Genomic DNA, 8,673 nt, shown 5'->3' on the forward strand with positions numbered 1-8,673 from the left:
CCATCTCCTGGCTTCCTCTCTCACCCCTCTCTTCTGCTTGAGCCCTGGAGAAAGATCTGGAAGGCTACTTCTAGGCTGATTTACCTCTAACAAGCAGTGTGACCACAGCCAAGTCACAAACTCCCTGCATTTCAAATTCCTCCCCTGTAAAAAGAGGGTAATGATCCCCCTTCAGACTCCTTCCCAGAACTTCTTAGAAAAAGATACAGTGGGATGGCAATAGCAATGGGAAGGGCTGTCATTGTTGACACTTCTTACATATCAGGCACATTATATACATCATCTCACTTAATACCCAGAGCATTCTATACGGACGATAGGAGTTATATTCTACCTTTTTACCTACCGAGGTGGAAACTGAGACTCCAAATGGTCATATGGCTTACCCAAGATTACACAACAGAACCTGTATTCAAACCTAGGCATTTGCCATCGCCTTTGCATAGCGTCCTGATATGAGAGGACACTCATAAAAATGCTTGGAATATACACAGTGCCATTACAATGCAAGGTATGACAGTCGTACTATAACACAGACAGCTGATTGCTGACCCTTCTTTGTTTCCTTTTCCCAATGCTCGGTGAAAGAATCCCGCTAACAAAGATGAAGACCATGCGAGAAACCCTCAGGGAAAAAAACTTGCTGACAAACTTCCTGTTGAAGAACAATGGCAACTGGTCCCAGAAATTTGGCAACAGGTCCCAGAATGTCGCCTATTACCCGAAAATGACTCTTCATCCCCTGAGGAACTACCTGGATGTGAGTGTATTGGGTGGATGGCACTCTACAGCGCCCCCTGGTGCTCTGGCCTGGCACTGGGGTTCATCTGGAGGCGCCAGGCGGTGTGGTGGGGCTAGGGCTCCTGCAGGAAGCAGAAACACTGGGGAATACGGACCCCATTCCCAGAGAAGAGGGCACTCTCGTCCTCAACTCTTGGTCGGTGGTAACTGGGCTCGGCAATGACCAGGTGGCAGGTAAACACCCATTTCTTGCCAAAGATATGTCATTAGTTTGAGGGAGATTGTTCCTCCTGAACTAAGTGAGCCACTGAGTTACAGATGAAAGGTGAGCCGTGTCTGATCGAAAGATAAAGCCAACTGCAAATCAAGATTGAAACCCCAGGCAGACAAAGTTCAGCCTCCGCAGATCCAAGGACACCAGTAAAAAGTTACTGAGCCCCTATGGCCTGTGACGCCATGAAAATCTAACACTATGGTTATTGTTATTGATTTTTAAAAAGGTCTCGTCTCTTCCTCAAGAATGCATAGGACAGCCTGAGTGATAGGCAAAGAGTAAATACATGTCAAATAAAAGCGTGGTGGTGATAGGACATGGTCTGAGTTCAGAGGAGGTGGCCTGGGGTGACCTAGGAGGGCCAACTGGAGAAAGAAACAGGCTGGGCCTTAAAGGGGGGACTGGAGAGCTTCTCAAATGAACGCACCAGGACTCGCCTGCAGGCCAGTGCTTAAGACTCTGCGCTCCCACTGCAGGGGGACCGGGTTCGATCCCTGGTCAGGGAACTAAGAGCCCGCATGGAGGAAAAGAAAGAAAAAAATCAAATGAAGGCACCGGTGTGAGCAGAGGCTGTGAGGTGGGGCGGTTGGAAAGTGATCTCAGGAGACACGGGACACCTCGAGGGAAGCAGTACCCTGGGAATCGAGGGCGGCCAGGGCAGCCAGGTCTGACCACACCACCCCTCCCTGGCCCCTGTAGCTAGCCTATGTCGGCAACATCAGCATTGGAACGCCCCCTCAGCAGTTCAGGGTCCTCTTTGACACCGGCTCAGGTGACCTGTGGGTGCCCTCCATCTACTGCTACAGTCGCCCCTGCCGTGAGTACCTGCCCCCCCGCCCATCTTGTACTCCCCCTCCCACCCCTTTCTCCGTCCTTAGCACCTGACGGACACACATCTCTTGTGTTCACAGGTACACACAAGCTCTTCAACCCTCACACGTCCACCACCTTCCGGCTCTGGGGCCGGTCCATCGACCTCATCTACGGCTCCGGGAGGACCATTGGATTTCTTGGCTACGACACTGTTCGGGTAACTGGAAACCAGAAGCCGAGTCAGGGCTGGCCCTGGGAGCAACCGCAGCTTACAAAACAGATGCAGGCCCAACTGGGAGGGCCCGTCTTTCCCAAAGTCCCCTAGTGGCTGGCCGCCCACCCCACAGTGTTGTGTCCCTGGGGAGACAGTGTCCCTGCTGACACACAAACTCCCAGAAGGGCTGACCCAGAGAGTGGCTTGAGGTGTGGGTTTGCAGCTCCTTTGCCCATGAGCAGCTCAAGGTTCCTTTTGTGGGAGCAGGGAGAGAGGGGAAAAAAGCACCCACTCTTATATCCTCAGGCTGTGCCAGGTACTTTCACGGTAATAACTCGTTTACTCCTGCAGCAACCCCACATAGCAAGTGCTATGATTAGCTCCACTAGACAGATGAGGGAACCGAGGTACAGAAAGCCAGGGCCTTGCCAAGGTCAGGCATCAGGTAAACGGTGGAGCTGGGCTGGCCAGTCAGGATTCATCAGGTGTGCGGTACTTGGGGAGAGGATAAAACTGATCTTGGGCGGTTGCGGGGAACTGAGGGCTTCGGGAATCCAGACAGGGAAAGCAGGGGGCCACAGATGTGGGAAGGGCCTGATAAATGGGGGTCCACGAGAGGGGGCCTTTGAGTGTCTAATAAAATGTATTGCCTGCATCCCCCAAAGGGCCTGAGTTCCCTCTCCCTCTCTCTCTCTCTCTCTCTCTCTCTCTCTCTCACACACACACACACACACACACGCACATGCACACACACATCCCCAAAGCGTGTTTCCCAGGCAGAATTTTCATAAGCACCCTGGCAGCGACATTGTAAAATGGGCTTCTGTCTTTCTGGGCGGATGCAAATTCCACGATGCACTGCGACGAATTCAGTCCATTTCTGTCATCGGATCACAGTGATGGCAAAGAGAAGACTATCCTGCTCTCTACTCATTCTGTCCTCCAGTCGGAACCATTTGGTCCTGTTGAGTCCCTGTTTTTCCACCTGCATAGGAAGCATGAGGCCAATTTCGCTCACTTCACATGGTGTTTGCAGGATGGGCAGGTGTTGGTTAAAAGCCACAGCCCAGCACAAATGGAACCCAAATTCCAGTCGCAGCTTGGTCTAACTATCTGAGGTCAACACAGGGCACAGCCAGGCCGCAGTTCTTCTCTGCGGTGCTCATGGCATCTCCATCCCAGCCCAGTCCCAGCCCCCCTTCCCAAACCTTTATGTGGGAACACTCCCCTCTCCCACAGATCGGGAAACTTATTGACATGGGCCAGCCATTTGGCCTGAGCAAGTTACAGTTTGGGATGGAAGATGCACCCTTTGATGGCATCCTGGGCTTGGGCTACCCCAGCCTCGCCACCCAAGGGACCACCCCCGTCTTCGACACCCTGAGGAAACGAAGCCTCATTCCTCAGTCTGTCTTTGCCTTCTACTTGAGCAGGTAAGTCCAAACCGCACAAGCCCTCTCTCTAAGTCAGCTGTAAGATGCTTTCAGTTGCATGAAAAGTTGTAGCCCACCTGATTCAGAAGTTTCCTGAGAGACAGTCTAGCCCGGGATAACTATGGCCCCAGGGCCACATCTGGCCCTGCCACTGGTTTTTGTAAATAAAGTTTTATGAGAACACAAGCATGCTCATGGGCTCAGGGGCAGCAGCTTGGTCCAGGGAGTGTGAAGGGAAGAGGGAGAGCAGTGGAAGATACCAGGATACAGGTTGGAGGAAAAGGCAACAGGATGTGCTGATGGATTTCATATGGGAGGAAGGAGAGGGATGGTGGGAATGTTTCCTCCTCACTAACATTTTACCCGGATCTCAGAAGCAGCTACACAATTCGCAGGTGCCAGCGCGAAATGAAAACGTGGGACCTCTTGTTCAAAAAGTATTAGGAGGGGGTTCCCTGGTGGCGCAGTGGTTGGGAGTCCGCCTGCCGATGCAGGGGACGCGGGTTCGTGACCTGGTCCGGGAGGATCCCACATGCCACGGAGCGGCTGGGCCCGTGAGCCATGGCCGCTGAGCCTGCGCGTCCGGAGCCTGTGCTCCGCAACGGGAGAGGCCACAGCAGTGAGAGGCCCGCGTACCGAAACAAATAGAAAAAGTATTAGGAATTTCAAGACAGGGATAGCAGAGGCTCAGGGCCCTGCTGAGTGTGAGGCCCCATGGGTGGCACAGGTCACACACGCTGGTGAAGCCAACCCTGGGTGAGCCTGAGCCCACACCCTTGGCGCCCTCGAGCCTCGGCTTTTCTGAACAATGACAGGCTAGGCGAGGGGGCAGCCAGACCCCTCCGGCACGGTGTCCTCTGAGGGTATCTCTGAGCACTCTGGTTGCTGGAGGGGACCGGGCCCTCTTCAAAAGGGTGGGTGGTCGGAGCCCAGACAGGCTGCCCAGCTTCGAACCCCTTCTGTGCCACTCACTAGTCGGTGACCCACCTCGGACAGGTCCTCAATCCCTCCGGGCCTCAATTTCCGTCTCTGTAAAATGGGGACCCTAATAGTGCCAAGGATGGGTGGAGAAGCACAGCCCTCAGACAGTGCCTGCCGTTATTCTCCCACAACGAGCCCTCCCTCTTCCTTCTCTCCTCAGCCGAAAGGAGAATGGCAGCATGTTGATGTTAGGCGGGGTGGACCACAGATACCATAAAGGAAAGCTCCAGTGGATACCAGTGTCCCGAACCCACTACTGGCAGATAACCATGAACCGGTAAGCCCCTCCCTCTGAGGGCCCCCCCAAGTGATGCTCCCACACGTGAACACGGACACATGCAGACACACAAAGAAACGCACAGACGCACAGTCACACACACAGACATACGCTCCACCCCCAAAGACACACGTGTAAGCACACGCACAGGCACACAGACACACACAAAAACACAAACAGACATACGCTCCACCCCCAAAGACACACGTGTAAACACACGCACAGGCACACAGATACACACAAAAACACACACAGATACACACACCACCCATGGGTTCATAATCACCCCAGGCCCCTGACCAGGGCTCTGACCAGGGTCCTGAACAGGGTTCAGAGAGACGTGTGCAGCCCAAGAGGGCTGCGCCCACCACGCTGGAAGGCAGGGAGCACGGTTTGAAGACCCTGAAGTGCAGTGAAAGAGGATGAGGGAGGATGTCACCAGCCTGAACAGGGTTGTGATAAGTTAACCAACTGTCTAGGGCTACCCGGGACCCAGGGAGCTCTCACTACACAAAACTACCAGTTTCAAAACAGGGAAAGTCCTGGACAAACCAGGAAAACTGGTTTCCTTAGGGAGAAACTCCCCAGCAGTGGAGAGAGGTTGGCTTCATTCTTGAGACCTGAAAGCAACTCATACAAAGAGACACTCGCCCCACCCATAGCCACCCCCCATCCCGGGCACACAGTGGGGCAGGGGCTGTGACAGAGAGAATCAGGAAGCCGGGATCCAGGAGTGGCCTGAGATCAAGGGGCAATAATTGATGGGATTCTCAGTGATGCCCTCAGACAGAAGCTTCCGTGTCTTTGGAGGCCCCTGGGCTAGCTCAGGCATCGCCTGGCCGCGGGCCTCAGTGTCTGAGCTGTGTGAGTGGGCCATGCTGGGAGACAACCTCTCCCAGGGCAGCCTGTGTCTCCGACACCCCTACTCTCAGCATCTGCTGCCCCGGAGAACCTCCATCTTCACCGTGTGGGTGGAACCGTTATCGGTCACACAGCACATACAGGGCTCTGGTTGTTCCTCATCCACTTTTTCATTCATTCATTCATTCAACAAACATACATTGTGCATCCGCTGTGTGCTAGGCACTTGAGAGAGGCACTGAGGCTACAACTTGCCCTTACATCTAGTAAGGCAGACGTACATGAAACGAGTCACACACATAATAATGAATTTCCACTTCGGTACATGCTAGAAATGAGGAAGAGACTACAGAGAGTGACCAGGACAGGAGCCTGATCTATTCTGGGGGGGAGGACTTCCCTGAAAAAGAGACAAGTAAGCTGGAACCTGGAAGATGAGGAGAAATTAGCTAGACAAAGGGGATGGGGGTCTTCTAGGAAGGGCGAGCAGCACGTGCCAAGGCCCTGAGGCACCAAAGAGCCTGATGCACTCAGGAGCTGAAAGGCAGTCAGCGAAGGTTAGGCGACCAGAGCAAAGGCAAACAGAGGCAGGGCGTGAGCTGAAGGGAGACAGTCAGGGAGGGGGGCGGTCATGGGGGGAGACTTCACAGTGATCCTGGTGTCCACTCTGTCCCACTGTCTCCCAGCATCACCATAAACGGTGTGGCTTTTGGTTGTTGCCGTGGCTGCCAGGCCATTGTGGATACCGGGACCTCGTTCCTAGTTGGCCCAACTAGAGTGATCACCGCCATCCGAAGGCTCATCGGCGCCCGCCTTGTCAATAACGAGGTGAAGGGTCATGCCACAGGGTCACTCCGGGGCTCTCCACGCACCAGGGATCACCTGGGCCAACCTCTCTCCCTCTTTCTCTAACAGTATGCGGTTTCATGTAGCTATGTGGCTCGCCTGCCTACAATCATCTTCAGAATCAACGGCAACGACTACCCAGTGCCCCCTCAAGCCTACATCAGAAAGGTGAAGGGCCAACCCTGGTGGAATTGCAGGAACCCTTGGGCTCCTGCTTGCAGGAGGGGGCCCTCTGCAGGACAAGCCACACCATTGCAGATGCCACGGAGCCCCTGTGGCTGGGCCAGTGCCTCCCACAAAACCAACCACTTGAGAGTAAGGGGCAGTCTGGGACTTCCATCATCCTGAAATAAATGGAACACTACCCCGTGCTGGCCTGGTGCGAGGCACAAGGAGAAGGGAACACTAAGGGCCTCGGCCCTCAAGGAGCTTCAGTTCAACCTGAGCCCTCAGATAGATGAACACGGAAAGTCAGCTCTAGCAATCCCTGCAATAGGCCAAGGGACAAGTGGGGTGGGTGGCCACAGTCTCAGTGTGTTATCCCACCATAATGGTTAACGGTCTCCCTCCCACCTCAAAGGTGTCCTGCTTTGGATGACAAATTACATGGCGACCCTCGTCCTCGCCTGCGACTTCCCCTTGCTAAACCCCAGTTCCCACTCTTTGAGTTGGGGTACCAGACCCCTCTGTGGGGAGGCTGCATGCTCCCGTGAATTAAGGGTGCACAGTGACCGCACGGCCCTTGCACAGGGTTGAGGCTTAATGCCAGCTCCCTATGGGAGTTCAGAGGAGGCTGATGCCCTCAAAGAAGGCTTTGAGGAAGAAAGGGAATTTCAGCCATTCTACCCCCAGCCTCATGGAGGCACGAGGAGGCCTGCATGGGTCCAGGCGAAGCTACACTGGATCCCATGCAAATGGCACCCCCGGGGGCTGAGCCGAGGGGTGCCGGGCGCAGATTAGAGTGATGAGGGCTGTACACAAGGGGAGCACCTGGGTGAGTCACCCAACCCGGCCTGGAGTGGCCAGGGAGGGCAAGCGTGGGGCCAGGAAGCCTTCCTGGAGGGGCTGAGCGCAGTCTCTGAGAACGGGTCGTGGGGAAGAGGGAGAAGCAAAGGCATTCCCTGCAGAGGAAACGGCGAGCAGGGTCAGAAGGAAGGAGGGGAACTACAGGCCATCCTTGCTCTTGTTTAACATTTATTCAAGTATAGTTGATATACAGTGTTGTGTTAATTTCTGCTGTACAGCAAACTGACTCAGTTATACGTGTGTCTGTATCCTTTTTCTTCTTCTTTTCCACTAGTTGATCACGGGAGCTTGAATAGAGCTCCCTGGGCTCTACAGCAGGGCCTTGTCGTTCACCCATCCTCTCTATAGTGCTTTGCATCTGCTCATCCCAAACTCCCGTCCTCCCCTCCCCCAGCCCCTCTCCCTCATGGCAACCACATGCCTTGGCCGCTCTTGGTCTTGGATGGGCACCCCACTTCCGCAGCTGCTGAGAGAGCCACTTGGTTCTTACCAAAGGAGGGAGATAAAACCGAGAAGCTGCCGGCTCCGGATGCCGAGAGGGTGGCAGGTAAGGGCTCAGGCTGACTGCTGTGCATTTCGTCTCCCCCAGAGCCTTCGGGGCAAATGCCTCAGCACCTTGGCAGGGGGCACAGAGAGCATGAGCCGCTCGGAGACCTGGATCCTGGGCGACATCTTCCTGAGGCTGTATTTCTCGGTTTACGATCGGGGAAACAACAGGGTTGGCCTGGCTCCCGCAGTGTAAAGGCTGGGGCCGCTTCAGCAGTCAGGCCCCCTCCAAACACACACTCACTCACACGTAGGGCACTCCCACCCAGGGATGGCGGGGGACTGTGGTGCTCTGCAAAGCCCCATTCTCAGCAAAGAATAAAAGTTTCCATTCTCAACGGTGCTAACACAAATGGGTGCCTCTCTTTGGGTCGGGGAGGTGCATCATGATCGGGCAGGATCTGAACCACAAGTGAGAGGAGCCCAACTCCAAGTGGCTTCAAGGAAAGGGGAGACTTACTGGAAGGACACTGGGGATCCGGGACACAGGAACCACAGCAGAGGCGAAGATCTCAGTGACTGGACCCAAGAAATCAGAAGCCATCAGCTCCCTCTTTCTCTCCCTCACTCTTTCCCGTCTCTCATCTTTGATTCTCTTAGCCTGACAACTTTCTTCCCTCACACTTCTACACATATATCCCTAACGCGTCTAATCCCTAAG

The 8,673-nt window shown here is 54.6% G+C and overlaps 1 protein-coding gene across 1 annotated transcript; it reads left to right on the forward strand.

Moving 5' to 3' along the window:
* Positions 1–613: 613 nt before the first annotated feature.
* On the forward strand, positions 614–8,208 carry LOC309979030 (pregnancy-associated glycoprotein 2-like; the record flags this gene model as incomplete). Its single annotated transcript, XM_082865845.1, has 8 exons — positions 614–760; positions 1,715–1,832; positions 1,927–2,045; positions 3,282–3,475; positions 4,617–4,733; positions 6,281–6,422; positions 6,510–6,608; positions 8,056–8,208. The coding sequence occupies 8 exons, from the start codon at positions 614–616 to the stop codon at positions 8,206–8,208; spliced, it is 1,089 nt and encodes a 362-aa protein (XP_082721971.1).
* Between the last annotated feature and the right edge of the window lie 465 nt (positions 8,209–8,673).

This window comes from Leucopleurus acutus, assembly GCF_964270905.1.
Source record: "Leucopleurus acutus genome assembly, contig: HAP1_SCAFFOLD_1014, whole genome shotgun sequence".
In the NCBI taxonomy this organism is placed as follows: Eukaryota; Metazoa; Chordata; class Mammalia; order Artiodactyla; family Delphinidae; genus Leucopleurus; species Leucopleurus acutus.